The sequence below is a fragment of the Sparus aurata genome, chromosome 12 (genome assembly GCF_900880675.1).
Source record: "Sparus aurata chromosome 12, fSpaAur1.1, whole genome shotgun sequence".
Taxonomy (NCBI): domain Eukaryota; kingdom Metazoa; phylum Chordata; class Actinopteri; order Spariformes; family Sparidae; genus Sparus; species Sparus aurata.
Genome location: NC_044198.1, coordinates 21414437 through 21434426, shown reverse-complemented (window position 1 = coordinate 21434426; position 19990 = coordinate 21414437). Strand labels below are relative to the sequence as shown.

The 19990-nt window shown below is 41.1% G+C and overlaps 1 protein-coding gene across 10 annotated transcripts in view; it reads right to left on the bottom strand.

Annotated features, from left to right (window-relative positions):
• Positions 1-378: 378 nt before the first annotated feature.
• The window catches only part of mapk10 (mitogen-activated protein kinase 10), a 53517-nt gene continuing 33905 nt past the window's right edge, over positions 379-19990 (bottom strand). For 3 of the 10 annotated variants that reach the window (XM_030436131.1, XM_030436140.1, XM_030436141.1), the window contains exons 9-14: positions 16585-16767; positions 14147-14271; positions 13296-13322; positions 10782-10845; positions 9272-9349; positions 379-5437 (exon numbers count right to left, since the gene is read on the bottom strand). In XM_030436131.1, the coding sequence (XP_030291991.1) occupies positions 5295-5437; positions 9272-9349; positions 10782-10845; positions 13296-13322; positions 14147-14271; positions 16585-16767 (620 nt within the window). In that variant the 3' untranslated portion in view covers positions 379-5294. Of the gene's footprint in view, positions 5443-9241; positions 9350-10781; positions 10846-13295; positions 13323-14146; positions 14272-16584; positions 16768-17658; positions 17731-19990 lie in introns of all 10 variants that reach the window. The other 7 variants (XM_030436132.1, XM_030436136.1, XM_030436134.1 and 4 more) reach the window with 7 other exon arrangements.

Genomic DNA, 19990 nt, shown 5'->3' with positions numbered 1-19990 from the left:
AACGATCATCCCAACAATGACGCTCTCTATAAAACTGGTTAATTTAATTTTTCTAAATCACGACCAAACATCTGAACATCTGATCTGGTCTCCTCGAACTGATTCCGAAAAAAAGCAAAAGCTTTATATTAAACATTATGGAACTTTTACTATGAAACCTCTGGCAGAATAAGTTTCCGTCCGTGTATATGAGTACTCCAGTTTTGTTTTTATTATTCTATACTAATACTAAACCCTGACATGGAAACCAACACAGTGCTGTTGGATTCCTAATGATGCCTTTTCGGCCTCTTGTAGACTCTTTCGCTCAGATTCTCACCAGGTGAATCCGTGAGGGTCCAGAGTCACCTCAGGTAAAAGAAAACACGTACACCGTAGTCCAAGATCAAAGGTTTTGTTTATTTTCAATCACATACATATACTATTTATACATACACAGTTCCTTTAAAATGTTTGTGTTTACAGTAACAGCTTTCAGTAATTTTTTTTCTTTTTCTTTTGCATTTGTTTTGACTTTATTTTGAAACGCTATAGCCTGAAGCCTCGAGAATCAGCGTGAAACAGATACAATTTCTTAATTATTTTTTATTCTTTATCTTTTTCAACCTGACCAAAAAAAAAATAGAAAAGAAAAAGAATGATTTCATTAAAACAGCACGGAGTAAAAGAAACGAGAGAAAGAGAGAGAGAAGGAATCGTAAAAGAACCGAAAGAACAACATCACCTGATTCAGATGAGCTATACAGGGTTTCATCGTCGTTTCAGTCCACGTTTAAGACTCGTAACATTTTCGTAGCATCACCTGACCCTTAGCAGTAGCTTTGCCTCCCTGTCTTGAGTGCAATAAAGTGTTTTATTGCGTCGTCGGATTGTTGTTATTTACAATATGACTCGAAATAAAAAAGGAAAATCAGTGAGCTGAGGAGAATCACCAGTACCGAAGTCCAAAGATGTCGCGTTGGCACAGCTGAGTACGAGGTGTCTCCTTCAACCCGTGACGTGTTTCATATTGGCAATAAAAATCATGGCTGAATGAAAGAAAAAAAAAAACATGAATTTGGCTCATCCTGAATCCGCGAGGGGATCGTTTTTAAGTCGCAGGATCGGTCGCTTGCCACATTTCACTAATTCTACAGTTTAAGTGACTGAACATGAAAAAAACACACATGAACTACTTTTTTTTCCAAACACGTGACTGCACTGACGCTCCATCGAACATTCTTTTTTTCTTTTTAAAAAAGCAAATCCCACAAACGTCGCCCGTGATGCCGTACGGACGGTTTGCGTCCAGTGCCGGTTTAGCTCGACGTCACGCGCCGACACTGATGACGAAGCAGATCAGCGGCGACGCGAGCGAGAAACATTTCTACATTCAGCGCTGACGACCCAGCCGCATCTCGTCTCTTAAAATCGCCTCGACTTCTTTCCCAAAAGCACCTTTTTTTTTTTTTTTTTAAGTTACAACATAATTGTCTTGAGGGATGTCTTATAAAAAAGATCACATTCAGAGACAGAAAGAAAATAAGAAAAAAAGAACATGTACATACTTTCTTTGTAGTATTTGTTCTCGGTGACCAGTGCACGTAAAAGAAAGGAAAAAGGAAAAGAAACGTAGTCGAGGATGGTTTAAAAAAAAAACGCCCTGTAGAGTATCTGCGACAGTACCGTGAGAGTGTTCGTGGTGGGAGGACTCGAACACGAGACCACTCTGTGAGTGAGAAACATTTTTATATTTTTTTTTTCAAAAACACAAAGAATTTCACCCTGTTTTTGTTCTTTGAAGGATCGCCCTGGCCAGACCCTGAACAAGAAAAAGCCGAGCTAGCTGTAGCTTATTCTGGAGAAGCTGTACGCCCTCGGTTAGTCTGGTGTGTGGTTTCACTGCACACGAGCCGCCGGCAGGACGAGTGTTAACAAAGTAGCCGTTCCAAGTTACGGGTTTTTATGTACAGTGACAGCCACACTGCGCTGCAGCTGAGATACAGTGAGACACGTGAAGAGAAGCAATGTTTTAACAACGTCACGGCTCGGATTGAACCGTTACTGTACTGTAGAGCGGTGTGGTTTCCTACAGTCGGAATCACGGTGATATTTATAGAAACTGCTGTGAAGGGTGTTTTTCGACATGCTCGAGACAAACACGCGCGTCCCTGTTTGAATTGTGTCATTAAAAGACATTGAACGCATCCTCAAGTGTGTTCTTTGTCCAGAAACCTTGTTTTTTCTGTGTCGTCAGTCAGCTGATTGTCAAGTTGAGTGAGTGCACTGGATGTTTTTAACTTTGCTTGAAACAAGTGAGAAAACCGATTACCGCAGAAAAATACCAAGTAAAATAGACTGTTACATTTCAATCGTACGAGCTGGAAGGTTTTAAACAACTAAAAATGATTAAGTCTGCTTTACTTGGTCATTTTGAGGTAACAAGCGTCCTCGATTTCTTTCAGTAAAGTCACATTTACAGTGAAGGGTTGCAGCGATATGTCAGTTTCAAAGTATACCGTGGTGTTGAAGTTAATAGTTATCATACCGAGTGCATTTGCTTATACATGACATTGAATTGTACCGTACTCGTGTTGTTAAAAATGTCTATATTTCAAGTTTAAATCAAGCTTCACGACCGTCAGGACAGAACATTTTCTTCAAACAAATAAATCCTTCTGTTTTCAGGCCCTTAAAGGTGAAAATCATGAAGCTAACAGTGTCACAATGTTTACAGTGATACAGTGAAACCATTATATTTTGGTTAAAGTCTCAAACATAACCGCAAGACAGGTAATCGGATTTATCACGCAGACTGATGTGAGGAGGATCTGCTGTGTTTGTTTCGTTCAGGCGAACACGGCTCACAGTTCCTAAACAGCGGAAATATCACAACAGAAACGATTTCTCTGCTTGTCAAGTAAGATTCCCGTTAACCGACGGAGCGTGCGAATAAACAACTAATCGATTGACTGGTTGGTTTTTCTCGTTGGATTGTATTTTACGTAAAGCGCGAAAAGAAAGCTGCGGTTGCACTTTATCTGCAGTCGACCACTGCACACCCGCAAACTGTTGCTAATTCACTTAGCTGCGTGTCGTAAAACTCCGCCAAGGTGTCCGTTGGGTCTCAGCCTGGAATCGACCCCGCTGAAGTTTTGCGAGGATCCAGACAAAATGAACACGTCAAGCCATTTCTGTCTCACTTTCTCTCACATTGCGAGATCGGGCATCGTTCTTCGTCTTTGTCAGTTTCTCAGAGAATAATGCATGGATCTTGATGGAAAATCAGGTGTGTTAAGGTGGCTGGTATCTATGAGTGAGTACGAGTTGATGCTGATAGAGGGGACTGTTGGACCTTGGAGGAGGTACGCGCTCGACATCTTAGTGGCGATGGATTCAGTTTTAAAGGAGGAATTCAATTAAATCAACACGCAAAGGGGCACAAAACCCTGTCGCGTTGTGTAAAAACTAGCACGAGGATGCCTTACAGCCATACAATCAGATGAAAGCCGTTCGATTTTCTCACCACAGAAGCTCATTTTCACGAGCTAAAACCTAAAGCTGAAGCGCCAACGTAATTTGTTTGTCTTAAATATTAGGGCCGACGGGGATTCGGATAGTTTTAAGGCAGAAAAAGAAGAAGCGGAGGAAAAGATACCCACAAAGAAAAGAAAATATAACTTCTGCACTTGCGATGCTTCGTTCCAAAAGGCACTTGCCATAATCAGGTTCCACCTATCAAAATAAATCAATCAATAAATAAATCTTCCCAGCTGAGGAATAATGGAGTTGGGGGAGCCTCTGTCCAGTTTTCGATGACGTGCATGTTTTACTTTAGAGCTGTGCTACGAGGTTAACACTCACCGCCCGCCCTCAGAACTACCGACTGCATCATCTGTGTCTCTTTCCTAAAAGCCGTCTGTGTTTCAGTCAAATAAATAAGAAGAGTCTCCGCGTGGTAACACCACAGTGAAACAGACCGACCGCCTCCGCCTACGAGGGGGTTAAGCGGTACACAATGACATGCAGGGCTGTGGGACAGCCCGTGGGGTGGTGGAGGGACCAATCATTCACTGCCAGGAGAAACAAAAGGGACATTACACACAAATCAGACTTTTTTTTTTTTTTTTTAAACTCCATAAGTCTGAGCACAATCAAAATAATTCACTCTACCGAGTGTACTGACCCTTTAAGTCCCAGTTCAGCCCTGACATTTACTAATGTCTTACTAATGGCTTGCCTGTGGTTATCACACACGCACGTACGCACGCACACACACGCACTCACCCACACACACACACTCACACAGTCCTATCCTGTGACCAGACCCCCCCCCCCCCCCCTCATGTCTGGAGTTAGTTTACATCGTATATAAACAAAAAGTCCCTATACAGACTCGTTTTTAGCATACAGTGAGATTAGCATCGTTTTAAATCTAATCATGCAGGACTACAGCGATAGGCAGGGGGCAACTGAGGTGAGAAAGCAGTGATGTGGCAAGGTGCGCTAGTCAGAAAAAGAAAAACTCCCAGTGTACTGGCCGTCAGTCCCGCTCCGTGTGCCCTTCAACTGTACAGAATTACATTATTTACAAGAAGCCCAGGGGGGGGTTTGGGGTTTGGGGGGGGGGCGCCGCTTTGGGTGAGAGCGGCAGCGTGTCCCTGCAGAATAACCACATAAAAACACACAAATCAGGCAACCTTACATCAGTGTCGGGTGGAGGGGGGCGGGGCGGGGTGGGTGGTGTCTAAGACCGAGCCTAGAAGGTTAAAATACAGCAGTGTTGTTACGTAAGGGTGGGGGAAAGGGGAGGGGCAGAATGAAAGTTTGTATTGTACAGTAGTGTTGGCAAAATGGCCGCCCACCTTGCCACAACGATTGGCGCGTAAATGCTTCCCGTGAGGAACTTTTGGGAGACCAGCAGCCAGCCAAGACGCACTTTTTTACAGGAGATGCGAGTCGAAGCGTTTTGGCCGTTTCTGTATTCGGATGCCGTACACAAGATATGTGGGGTAATATAAGCAAAGCAACTAGAGGATCATTAACATATATCTCAGCTCATTTACGTCAGTTTAAATACCACTGCTGTTTTTGAAATGAATGCACAGGCTTCTTTAGATTTCATCATTTTTCGGATTTTTTTTTTTCTCCACAACTCGATATATTCATTTTGATCTTCACTCTTTTTTTTTTTCTCGTATTTTCAAGTTGGTCGTTTTCGGTGGTGGTGGTGGTGGGGGGGGGGGGGGGGGGGGGGAGGTGTTTTTTTGTCTTCACCGTCGGAAGAACATGGGGTTGCGCAGGCAGGCGGCTAGTCACCTGCAACACCCCAGGGGTCCTGCAGAGGTCTCCAGGCTGCTGTCGGTGTCTGATGCCAGGGTCTGGTCGGTGGACATGGAGGAGATGTCGTTTATGGAGGAGGAGGGAGGGAGGCTCTCGCTGCTGTTCACGGCTGCACCTGTGCTAAGGGAATCAACAGCAGCAGGGGGTTACAACGTAAAAAGAGTCCGGGCAAAAGACGCGGGCAGAAAAAATACAACATCAAGAGATATAGTATGTGTCGGTGCGGAATATAGCTGCATTTGTTTTTTCCGTGACATCGAGACGTTGAAAACAAAAACACCTGTGGGACAAAACGATCACAGTGTGTCTATGATGAGACGGGGGGGTAAGTGAGGTTTGGGTCCAGTGGGTTTCACGGGAAAGATCGTCAAAGGCCGCAGTGATTCATCGGCCGATGGTTTAAAGATAAAATAGGTCACATTTTCAAATTACAATTCTTAAAAAGGGCCAGAATTAAACTTATATAATCCAAAATTGTTTCCTACAACAGTCAAACCCGGAGAAATCTGTGCTCTCAATCAAGACGAAGGTGCGTTTAATCTGTTAAACTTCATTTGTAACGTCAGAGAGTGAGGAAGGGAGGAGGCGACTAGCACTAAAATGTAAAGTAAATAAATCTTTAAAACATCATCTCATCCGTTATCTCATCCGATACTTTTGCCTGAGTCATGCAAGATAAGAGCGTGATCAGCGCCGCTTGGTGTCAAACAGCGAAGACAACAACTCCCACGATCCCACGCTACTGAACAACATCATCAAACTAGCTCTTTTTTTTAAACTGTCTGATCGAGATACACTGAGAGAGAAATTACATACTGTGCATCAACTGTGGCAAGTTATGATGCAATGTAACTTAGTACATCTAATGAAGTACTGTACTGAAGTACAATTTTGAGGTACTCTGCTTTTAATTTTCTGCGTCTTCGTACTTCTATTTCACTACATTTTGTACTCTTTTACTCTGCTCCCTTGACTTGATGACAATCTGACAATTTACCTTGCAGGTTACATTCTGCACCAGAGCCAAAGGAGTGCATTTTTAGATTTTTATCGGCAATAAAACAAACAAACAAACCAAAAAATGCGTTCTGATAATCAAGAAAGGTAGTTACACAGTCGACCCAGAGAAAACAGAATATAAATACATATAAATGTATCAACTATAAAATAAATATATGTATAATCTAATCCTGCTTGTACTTGATACTTAACCTCATCTAGTATCATATAGACCGTTACTACTTTATTCGTATGGGTGACTTTCACTTTTTCCAAAAGCAATATTTTGTTACTTTTGGGTACTTTCACACTTCTGGTTTTAAAGCCAACACGTGTCAATATTGCAGCACTTATGATGAATATATATGTAAAGTTCTGCAACCGCTGATTCTAATGGAAAACCTTCTTTTAAATAACAATCCGATTTTCTTGTGTTGACCTTGTTTTGAAGTCAGCTGCCGGTCAACTTTTTTGAGATTCCATTCAAGAGCTCGTCTACGCAGCCTTTACTTTGTCGTTAGAAATGAGATTAACACCCCAGACGGCTCCGTTTTTATGACTTCCTTGCATGAACTGACTCTCACTCTCTCTTTGCCTGGATAATATTTGCCCATCAAGTATTAATGGCGGATTGGAGGTTGACACATCCCTTTAATATTACTTGGATCTTTGGGACAAACGTGTCTTAATCTCCATTTTCAAAACGAAGGAAGAAAAGCCTCTCTCGGTACAGCACTTTCATCAAACCCTCAGTGAGCAGGTTCTGCTCTCTTTGATGAGTTTATGGGCAAATCAATAAAAGAACGGTCAGTCTGGGAGGAGGGAGGGTGAAGCCTGATTAATAAGGATGAGGACGAGAATGTAAAGGTACTGCCAATTTGAGGAAATCGCATAAAAAAACGACCACTTTCACTTGACAGCTGTGGTCCTGTAATTCCTGCAGAGGACATGCACAGTGCAGGAGAACTATAACTCTGCTGTTTGTGTCGGCTAACTGCGGCTAATTGCTTAATGGAGATTGGTGGGCTCTTCAGCTGACCCCAAAATAAAGTGCAGAACAAAGCAGGATTAATGGCCACCTTTCATTCCCGCAGTCACTGCACCTGCGAGTGCGGTAAATATCTGCTCACGTCCAACACGCGGCCGCCGTTTTAATCTTGAAAGATGGCTCGAGCATAAAACACATCAGCGACCGTGAGAGGGATTGCTAAAAATGGAAGATTAATTAAGCCTTTAAATCATAAAATAATGAATCATGGGAGAAACTCCGGCAGAAGTTTTGATGTTGGATTATGACTCTTGTTGTGTGCCGCTCTGTGCGCGGGCTAATAAAGCCTGAACCATTTCTCAGACGGCCTCTGCATTCGGTGAACTACTTTTTTTCCATCTTTTGATAGAGCAGAGGCTCGTGCGCGCTCCTGTTGCGCTGGCCTGGAAATATTACCGATAAATAAGAATTACAGCGTTAAAGATGGTCAAAAATCTGCAACACGAGCACGTAGCAGCCCTGCCCGCTTCTGAGCGAGGCGTCACGTGTGTTCTTGCCCCTTTTTTTTTTCTTGCTGCTGCAGTAAAACACTGCCGTCTGCAGCTCCTGCACTGCACCGCGGCGGCTCCACTCAGCCTCAGACGTCGGGCCGGCCCATCTGCTTAATTACTACTGGATGGCCAGAAAAAAAAAAAGAAGAAAAGATGGAGGGGATGAATTTGTGGGAGACAGAGTGAAGAGGAAGAAGCAGCTGTTGCGTTACGTGTTAAATCCCCCCTTTGAGCTATTTGCAGACTTATTATACAATAAAGCACGGAATCTTTGTCTGTCTGTGTGTTCGTCAATGACTTGATCACGGTTCATCTGATCTATTTCACATTTAGTGGATGTACTGCTGAGGACCCAAGACACTGCAGAGTCAAATTTGGTGGACAAATTCAATATCAATACATTCTGACTGTCATTCTTCTCGTGTGCTGACCCTTTTCTTCAAGAGCAGCTGCGTTCGTCTTGAGTTTGATAATATAAAGACAGTCCCTGAACGCACCGCCACCTCTCTATCATAAGTGTGGATAAATCAGACATGTTTGATGAGTGTGTGAGCAGCTCAGGAGGCTTAAGACACCTCACATTATCGGATAATCTTTCTTTTTTTGTGCTATTTCGGCTCGAAGAGACACACAGACAAAACTGTTTATATGCCATTCAAAAAAAAGTTGTTCAAGATGCTCATATTTCCTAATTTTGGCCCAGATGAGCACGTCACAGCTTACAAGCTTTCTTTACAGATTGCCCATTGGAAGGTGATTGTGTCCAGACGTCACTGTAGTTTGAATGCTCATAGTTTCCCTCCACGTTCATGTGGCAGCAGATGTCGCTGTCTTTGCAGGATTACCTTCAGTTTGCGTTTCTAATCTTCAAAATGCACCTGTTTTAGTGGGGGTTTTTTTAACGGAGAATGGCTGTTGTTCAAACCTCACAATAAACTATTGTTCATATGGATCACGGCTGAGTCCGGATGACCCGCCTCACTCCGCCACCATGACTCCACGCTGCCTCTCTGTGGCCAACTGTGAGAACAGCACTCTCTCTCGCTGCACAGTGTGAAATGTCAGCTGCGGCTGAGGACCGAAATTTCCCGTGATGGACCCCAAAGGACCCAAATCTTGAGTCACGACATGTACATATACACACGTACACTCATAGAAGTACACACACCATCTGCTATCACACATTGTGCACTAAGAGGCAATCTTAGCAGTTACTGATTAGCTGTTCTGCAAGGCAGTTCAACAAAAATACACTTGGCACGACACTACACGACATTTAATTGTAAAACGGGAGATGCAGGAGACGGAGACACATGGTCAACAACACGATGGGTTTATCTATTTACATTAACTCCAGTAAGGTTAGAGTAAATTCACTTACAGAGCGATTAGGGTTATGCACTGAGAGTACCTGAAGGTGAAGGCTGTCCCTTCACAACGCCATTCTTCGTTCTCTCCTCAAAGTTCATCACCTCTTTGTAGATGAGTTCTGCCGAGGAGCGAAAGTACAAATTGGTACATTTATTAACAAAACAGTTGAGAATGTGTATAAACAATACAAAGGTTGCAGCAATATACAAAACTGTGGTGTGAAAGTTGGCGATCGTCATACTGTGTACATTTGTTTGACAAGTTTTTATCAAATTTTGTGTCTGTCAGGACAGAATCCTTAATATTACTAAATTGTACAGTAAGCCCTATATTACAGCCCTTCTGTTTTAACTCTGTTATGGGTCATACATATGAATAATTATCATCATTACTATTATGATTGTGTGATACCATGAAGTTCTCATATGATTGCAACCCTAAAACAGAATGACAGTAATTTAGTGCTTTTGCTTCCTGGACTTTCAAATCGTTGTTTTTAAAAACACTGCATAATTAAAACACATTATTATCATGCTTTTATTTTGGTGTTTATGCTCTTGTTTTTGGTATAATCCGTTGCTGTTGTTTGATTTACTGAGTTGGCCGTCATACAGCTGGGTTTTTCTTTTATAAAGTATAAAAATAAATGAAGGGATAGGACTAGAAAGGTTTTCAACTTTTTTTTCAAACATGGATTGATTAGCCTGTGTATATGTATGGCTGATGATTTTCTTTGTTTTTGTTTTATTTATCATTTGTCATGGTTTGAGTTGTGGTTGTGTTTTATTTCGAAGTTACATCCTCCTGTGTCATGTCTCACTTTCCACTTCCTCCCTTCGACTGTTTTCCTGCCCTTTTTTCTCCTCGCCTGTGTTTTATCAGTTAATCACAGCTTGTGTATTTAAGTCCTCGTCTTCCTTTTTGTCAGTTGGTATGTGAGTCTGCTGTTCTGGTTTCCCCTCGTGTACCTGCGTCTCCCTTTCCCATCTTCTGTTGTGTGTTTCTGGCTTTTCGTTCCCTATTTTTCACATTATTCCTGGTTTGTACTTTGTTTTTTGCATTTAATCTTAGGTTTCTTGAGTTTTGCCGCCTGCCTGTTGTTTCTACTATTGTTGGATTTTATTTGGTTTGAAATTAATACAGTTATACAAAAGAAAATATAAGTGAAAATGTTCTAATCCTCTTTGTTAACTCATTTCATCCATATATGTACTTTGTCCTCCATGATTCAAACCAATGTGGTCACACCATATAAATAAAACAAACAAAGAAAAACACACCGTAACGTAAGCATCGTATATATAGAGAGGAAAATAAATTGAATAAGTAAAAATCTTTCTATTGTATCATCATAAATGAAGATAAATAACGTGATGTGGTAGATGAAAGGTGAAAGGGAATTAGCACTTTACAGAAATTCATCATTAGTTCTCTTTATTCAGCGTTATAAGACAAACTTACCCAATGACCAAAACACAAAACACTCATTTTCGACTGGCACGCTCTGAACTGATTTCCCGTTCCTGTTTCTTGTTTTCATTATTTCTCACCTTTCCATTCATCAATGGAGTGTTCTCTCTCATCCAGCTGCTTGTCGTAGATCTGAGGCGGAGGCTGAAGGGGAGAGAGAACAACCGGCAGTTTAGTTCAACAACACGGTCGACGAGGTTCACTTCACTTGACATTCACACAGCTGATTACAATGAACGTCTTCGAGTGGAATTCACAACTTGGATACAAGAGTTTAAAAGTTGACGTGATGATGAGTCGTAATCAGCTACATGTAATTGTCGACTGATGAATAACAATATGAGGATGAAAAAATATCCGAACATGAGAACGTAATTTTTAGACTTTAACATGAACTTTATGTGCACAAAAGACACGGGGAACAAAGTAGCAGCACATGTGGATTGTGATGAAAATAAACAATGTAGATGAAGCAAAAAAATATGTTTTATCCTTTAGTCACACAGAATGTTGATTTGATATCACAAATTTAAATGTTAATACAGAATTTGAGCTCAGACACAGACATAAAAAAAAAATATTTCAGACCTTGAAAATCAGGATTAAAAAAAAACGACTGACAGACAGTGAGACAAGAACAAATCCAGCTAAAGTGCCTTTGTCCCTCTCTAACGCAGGATTGTCGCGGGACACAAATATGCTGTCTGCCCTCCCCCCCCAGTCAACCCTGCTTATCACTCATTCATAGTGATCCTGCCCCAGACACTGACACCGTAATCTCACTGCAGGCGACAGGACCACCCAGCACACCTCTCTGATACGACCTCGGAGGGACAGCAACAGGTCGGCACTCAGCAGGAGACACGAGCGAGAGGCTTTTTTTCCCCTCAAACAAAGATCTACTTAATACATTTTCTAACACAGGAGTTATCACTTCCTACCCTCTTAACGTCCTAACATGGCTTTACATGCAGCCTTGTGGATTTAACTGGGACTGTTATATCTGCAGCTACACAATAAAGACGTGTTAGACTATGCAATTGTATTCTAGGGTTCTGCTTAAACATGTACACAACTCTTCAAAAGTTTGGGATCACCTGTTATATTGATGTTTTTCTCATTTCCTTTGAAAAAAGCTATTTTAACATTGTTAACAAGTAACAAATCAGACACTTAATGCAGTTTCACTTGAAATAGTTTGGGACAGAAGAATAATTATGTGACTAAAACTTAAATGTAGTTGCTGCCTCTGCAGTGATGCATGACTGGGGAGATTATTTTTCTGCCTCTTCGACTTTTAATTTATTTCTCATTCCAGAAAACCGTAAGTGATCATTACTAGATCATTACTGAATTGAGCTCTAATTATTGGTATTGGTATAACAGCCATCATTAATAAAAGGCAAATTTACAGTTAATGATGGTGATTATAAAGTGTTAAAATCCTCTATTTCTTATTTCAACAATAAAGGGGGTAGAAAAATTTGAATTCAGAATGTTTTATTTATTCTATTTCATCTATTATAATAGTATCCAAAATAATGAGGTAATAATACAATCTCAGAAATATACATTTTTGCCATAACTGAATAAACAAGCTGTTCTCAGAGGAAAATAAGTTCCCCAGAACACTGTTTGAAGCTAGAAAGGTGGCAGGGTCCGCCACATACAAACAAAGTAAAACAGTATTAAATTGTGTTGTTCTTTAAAGTCAGTTTGTTTATTCAGTTTATTCAGTCATGAAAAAGAAGAAAGTTTATTTATTTAGTTTGTTTAGGCATTAAAAAAATGGTAAGCTTCCAATTTATTTTCCCAATTACTGGTGATTTCTTCTATTCTTATTAAATTGTTGCTCACGTGTTTCCTTTCTCTTTCTGCCCTTTCAGTTCTCACTCTGATTGAACCACTGTACAACATTTTATTCTCTATCTACAGAAACGTTACGTTTTCATACAAAATAAGAGGCACGTATCTGTGTCTGTACCTGTTCAGCCGACTAAATTATCTACATCCGCACTCAGAGCAGTCTTCAGGGATTCATCTGGAAGCGGGTGTGACGGGCTGGAAGCGGTTCATTTAAGCTTGAAATTGTTGTAGGTTGATCAGAAGTGGTTAAATTTATCTTTTATTCTGAAAACCTACAGAACAGTCTCAGAATTGAGCTTCAGGTGAATGTTTTTGGAATGGAACAACTTTTAAATTAAACTTCTGTCAGCTACACAATTAGGATTTTCCTTCATCACAAGCACAGTTATTGACACATTTTACCTGGCTGATACTTCTAGATTATCTGCAGACACATTTTCTTTTGCCTACAAAATAACATCTATTTGTAAAAAGACTTTTTATACCCTAAAAGCATAAATGACACATCACAAAGTACAGAATAATCTTCTCAGCTATCTGACTGTACCTAATCTAGTTTTCCTGGCAGGCAATTCCAAACTTTTGAAGAGTGAATATTTAACAATTCTCTGTTATCATAATTAATGAATTGACAGTGCTGACCCAAATATGTCCAAGAAACTCTTTAGTCTGTCTAAACAAATGTCTCATTGAATTGTTTTCTTTGATGTAGGGCGGTTGTTATTTACCATGGATATTTGGATGAGATCTCTGGCCTTCATCAGCATGAGGTGACATTAGAGAAAGGGAAAACAGCAGAAAACGTGTTGAAATGCCAGTCACAGCCATATCATACATACCACATCAAGTCTAACAACAGTATCATCATGAGAAAACCATCCAGAGCTAGACAACTTAACACAGGTGCACAGTCATGAAATCCTCCTAAAAATGAGTCATAATTACGATGGAGGTGTGTTGCGTTTCGGCAAAAGCTAAATATGTCGGAGATAGACTTCACGGATCAAAACAATACATTCATCGGCTGGTCATGCACTCATTGGTGTGTTTTGCGGCAACTAGAAGTGGTATCTGTACGACTTAAAGGAGCTGCAGATGGCTTTTTTCCCAATCTCAGTGTCACCTCATACTAATGAGGCGCTCCATGAGGAAGTTAGACTTCACTGAATCGACCAGAAACACAACCAGTCTTGCGTTACAAAACAGGAAAGTCACTCTTTGTAGCAGCAAAAAAAATTGACCATCTTTATCGAAGCTGTCGTAAAAAAAAAATTATTTTGGTATAAACTATGTTAAAAATTAAAAAATCAGATTTAAACTATAAAAACGGAAAATGAGATAGAAAATGAAAGTGAGATGCGAACCAAAGAGTTCAAATAAAATCATGCACTGATGCCGAACACACTGTTAATCATGTAATAAATCACTTGTGTTTACAATAAAACAAAAACGCAGGGAGGCATCGTCATTATTTCGGCACACCAACGCGAACACAAAGTAAACACTGCTGACCATTCAAAGACAGGAGGAGAGGATTGAGCTCGGGATCAATACACAGCTCTGCTAAAGGCCTACTCACCGCCTCCACCTCGGCTGGATCATACCACACGTTGATGTAGGGGTGCTGTAAGGCCTCATCCACCGATATCCGTTTAGCGGGATCGATGATCAGCATCTTAGACAGCAGGTCTCTGGCCTGGCTAGCTGTGGTTTGAAAAACAAAAAAACATCTGGTGAGGCAAGAAAATATTCCTCTGTGCCGCAGATATTCCAAAGGGAAATTGAAACATGATAAAGCAAGAGAGGGAGGAGGAGAGACACAGCGGGAATTGAAGAGAATAAACAGCAGCAGTTTGTCAAAGGAAGGCAGATTCTCACAAAGACTCGGTCACATGTGGGTTGGCAAATAAACAGACTACTTTTACAGAGTTAGAGCTCTGGGAAACAGCGATTTACCGTTTTTCTATGATGATAATCCTGCAATACTTTATCAGCCCAACTCTGTCTTCCTGTGTTAAATCAAACTGAATTCAAGATTCTGTGTTGACCCATATTCACATGGAACGTAAACTTAAATGCTGGCAGTTTATTTTTAATAGATTCACAGTTATAGCTGTCATTGTTTAGCTAACATATTGAAATTTCTACAAACCACAGCGCAAGATGGTTGAGTTTCAACATTTGTAAGCGTGACGCCGTTTAGGCATTTTTAAGGAGGCGATTTCCAATTTTCCAGCCATGTTTGTGGACATATAAATTGGATGTTTTTGGCGAGAAGTTGACATTTTTTGATGGGAACTTGGGATTTTTACAGCTATGTTTGTGGCAACAGAAAACATATTTTTGAAAGGATGTCAGGAAGTCTCCAGCCATGTTTAAGGCAACAAAAACCTGATATTCTGATGGGAAGTCAAGACATCTACAGCCAGTTCTGTGGAAGCGAATCACAGATTATTTTGAAAGGAAGTCGGGACGTGGCAACAAAACCAGGTTCATCCTGACTTCTCCTGACGTTTTTGTGCAGGTATTTTAAGCCATAACACGATCTTTTCCAAATTTTAACTACATACTTTTTGTACCAATACATGCTGGCTGTTGTCACAAAATAGAAAATAAAAAAATTAACTGAATTAGACATTACATACTATAACTGGTCTCTTTTCTAAATGCAGTTGGAAAAGATGCTTTTCAAGATGCCGTCAGCATCAGTTCAGTCGGTCAGCCTCTCTTGGACTGATCTGAAATCGAGAGCCCTTAAACCGCACACCACCTGTCTCCTACACACACTGACCCCACTATAAATAACTCTGCAGCAGCAAACAACTGAAGGAACTGAACTGAGAACAGAGGAAGACAGATGAGCCGAGCGCACCGTCTGCATTTTGCCTCGGCATTGGCGCGTCAACATCGCTCTCCTTCCACCTTTCCTTGCGCCTCATCTTATCTTCCCTCCCTTCTCTTCGTCCTGCAGTGCTCCCTGTCTGTCTCTTCCTCCTACAACTCGAAAATACCAAAGCCCGACGGGATGTCTGCCTCACTTCCTACCTGTGACCGTACAAAACATACAAAACAGCAGCGCTTCAAGTCGGTCTCACAGCCTTCCCACTCGCTCTCTCTCGCTCTTTCTCTCTCTGGGTGCATTTCCTTTAATGCTGTCACTCACAGCAGGAAGCAGCTAGAATACAGAAGTGATTCAAGAGAGGTTTACCAGACGGGAGCTTTGATGTGGAAGCGGGGCAACAGAAAAAGGGGGCATTTTTTCTATATCTCATTGGGAGGATTTTCCACTTATTTTTTTTTTTTAAAAGCACTGGGAAAAAGAGATTTCAGATCTCAGCTGAGACAGACACAAATAACTGATGTCCTGGTTAACCTTCTGCATGTGAACAGATTAAATTCACCAAGGATCAGAGGATGGGGTTTGGGAAAACACATTTTGGTTTCAGCTTCATGCAAAGGCCAAAAGGCAAGATGTAAATAAAGTTTTTATGAGGTAAGAGTTGACCTGAGCAAAAGTTTTATTTCCATATATGACTTAGGCTTCACAAATAGGAATTCCAACTGAAAGTGGCGTCCCGTTGTACTTTCTCTGGGATGTAAACGGCAATGTGCCAAAGCAGAGGCAGTCAACACTGCTCCCAGACTGGCTGTATACATTTATTGCGTCATTTAATGGACAGATATCATATTTATATTATAGCAGGCATTTTAATGTAACAGCATCTCCCTGATGCTCAGTCGTCTGTGGTGAAGGCTTTGAAAGCCCTGCCAAAACATAACTTCTTCTCTCACATGATTATCTTGAATATAAATGTTATTATGATATCATGCTGCAGATGACTGTTTGATTTGTGAGACCATCCCGGAAATACTGCAGAGCTCCACACGATAAGGATATTAGCATGTGTGTTTGTCTATCTTTAATTGCAAATGATCTACCAATACAACGAAGGACACACACAGCGGACAATTACATTCACGACAGTGACTCACAAATGGCTCGAATACAGTTCTCACCTTTGAGTTTGTTGTGCTCAGAGTCAGCGGGGAAAAGGCAGTCGGGGAAGAGCTTGGGAAAGGTGAGGCCCGCGTACTTTGGCCGGTTCTCCACATAGTTCCTCACGGTGGGCTGGAGCTTCTTCATGAACTCCGGTGAGGGTGTGCCCAGCTGCTCGATCACCTTGTTCCACTGGTCGATGTCTGGTGTGGCGGGACGGGATTAAGGGAAACACACAGTATCCTGTATGCCACAGCGTCCACTCAGGTTGCATTACTAAGCAGGACAACAGTTAGCTTTTGAATTTTCATGTGTTTATGTTCTTGTTTTTTGAACCCTTGTTTAAAAAAAATTACGCTAAATGTATCTCGTACCTTGTATATTTCAGTGTAATCTTTCATCCTTCACTCCAAATTAAATCTAATGTTGACTACCGACTGGAGCTGGAGGGGAAACGTACTTAACTTCATGAACCTTATGTTATACAGAGGATAGGGTAAGAAGAATAGGGGGAATGCACGTATCTCAAGTGATCCCTTGTTCCATATCACACATTGTAAATTCCCTTTACAATATTGAGTGTATACTAAGAGGCTCGTTGGGTAATAAAAGGATTAATGTGCCTCCTGATGAGAATATAGGGTGTATGAGTTTTTAATTAACAAGACGTGTTGCATGTACTTTATTGTCAAATGTTTCCTCTCCACACACTCCCGATGACCCCCTCCTCCCCTCCGGTGTTCTCACAGAAGGTGCCAGTTGAAGCAGTTAGCTGCCAGAGATCCCCATTACTTCATCTTGCTGGAACGCCACACACTTCCACCTCCTTTTTGTCTCCGTTGCACATTGGCCATGATCCACACAGTGCTCAGTGAGGCCATTTTTTTTTTTTTTCTCATCCACTAAGGCTCCTTTGGGCGAGTTGTTGGATTCGCTCTGACAGCTAGAGGTGTTTTTTTTTTCCACGCCGTGTCAAAATGTATGACGTGATGATGTCTGGAGCCGCTCACGTCTCGCACCTGAACGTTACTGCCATGAGGGTTTTTCTGTGATTCCTCAAAGAGAGCGAGGGGATGGCAGGAGGAGAAGGATACGGTCAGTCCCGGGGAACAGCACTGTCCCTCTTATCACCTCGCCAAAGATGCAGCCGACTGACCACATGTCCACTGCGGTCACACACACAGGCACACGCACACACACATCGCATTATCTATCAAAAAACCACAGAAGACTTCTCCTCCTTAATGACAGAGCGCATAGAAATCCTGCATCCCTGTGTTGACTGTTCATTCATCACTTGCTAAGCATGTGTGAAAATCGTCTCCTATCTGTTCCTGTAAATCATAAAAATATTTGGTGAGTCACGTTGAACTCAAGGGTGCATTTTTCCATTTCGACTAGCTAGGTATCCTTATTTTTTTATTCATTTCGTGTTGTGTGAAAGAAACACAATTGGGCCAAGCTAAATAATACAAGTATAGTCAAGCAGGCTGACCGCAGAATGTGCAAGTGATGTTAGCCCGCTGCAGAAGCTAGGCCTCTATAAAAAACCAAGTGGAAACGATTTTGTCATAATATATCCTCGGAGTTCAACTGGTAACGGTTGATTTAAGGGGATAATGTGTGTCTAATGTTATACAGCTGTCTCAACACCTTCATAAAATATCAAAAATTTAAGTTACATTTTTTTTTTTACTTCTTCCTGGTCAGGTTGAAAGGTTAACAGTGCAGTTACTTCACTGAAAAACACACAATTTTAGCATTAAGATGGCTAGTTTTTCTATGCCAAACTAACGTTACAATGCTAATGCTAAAGATAAAGTTGTATCTACCCAGTGGACATTAAACTGTTTGGGTAAAAAGGCATTCAATAAAAAGCGAAAGTACTAGTCTTTATATCATTCTATTCTTTCATACGTGCCAGTATATCATTGTGGTAAGAAAGGAAGGGATGCCCAACAGCTCTTTCCTGCTCATTAGGCTAGTTGAGCGTTAGCTTGTGGGTAGCAAGCTGAGCATTATCTCAGCAGGTAGTGTGTATGTGTGTGTGTGTGTGTTCGGATTTCCGCTAGCAGAAACTTAGCCGTTATTTCTGTTTTTACTATTTTATTCAATTTACCCAAAAGGCTTGCATTTACTTTGGTTTAACACACGACAACTGAAGCTAAAGGACAAACAAATAAAGCTAAAGCTAAGTGATACTTTGCTATATTTGCAATGCTAATCTCACATTATACAGTACACAGTCTATATTTATGCTGTATGTAAAGCCACTAACAACTCCAATTCCCTTGCCGACACTCCCTGGCCACTTATTTAACTCCCTGCTGTACTAAATGGCCAATCGAACGGCAAGTCACCCTGAGGCTCCCCGTGCTGTGACCTGTGTGCACCAACTGCACTCTTTATCATCACTTGACAGACACTCAGGAGGGCTGCGGATAACTTGAGCCAGGTCAATACTGCAGGTCGAAAAGTCTATGAACTAAATTAAGATTAGCAACAACAGGGTACCAGCCCAGAACTGATCTATAAGCAGAAGATGACTACGGTTCATTGATCTACAGTGTAAAGAGAATGGTGTGTTAGATGATAAGAATTTCATGTCGTTGTGAGAGCAGAGACAGAAGGGGAGAGATACTGCAGAGGGTTTTTTTTTCTCGAGCTCTCCACAGCGTTAATCTTTCAGGGACTGCAAGATCACCGATGTGCAGACCAAGGCATCCGCCGCAAGCACCTGCAGGTACACTCGTGTCTCACTTCTTATCTGCTTCTTCTAAACAACTTACACGGAAAGTATCATTTATTATCATTATCATTATTTTACTGTGTTGTTAGTGTCAAGAAATCTCATGAAAAGACCAAAACAAACAATGCATGAGTTTATCTGTTCTGACCATGTCTTTGGCTCCCCATTTGACACCTTAAAACCAACCGGTTGCAAAAAGAAAAACAACTGTACGTAAGCTTATGAGAAAATGACCCTACTTCTCACTTGATTTATTACCTCAATGAACAGTTTCCTTAGACATTTGTGGTCTCATTTGCATGTTTTAAGTCTTTTTCAATAACGCATGATTTAGTTAGTTTAGTTTTAAAATTATGGCCCCATTTAGAGTAAAATAGATGATAAAGCAGTAAGCTTTAGGGCGTGGCTACCATGTGATTGCTAATCACTAATGCAGCTGTCCTCTGCAATTTGGTCTTTTCATGGGATGACAACATACTACACCAAGACTTATAAATGATTTCTACCTTGCATGAACAGATTTTCAATACTTTTCCATTTGGCAGCTGTATCTGACCTACTACGCTAAAATGACTATGTGGCAGTATAAAGTAAAACAGCTTTCTTTTCCTCTACTTTCCTATTCATATAATCAAAAATGAAGCAACACCTCGTCATGATGACACATGCTATGTATG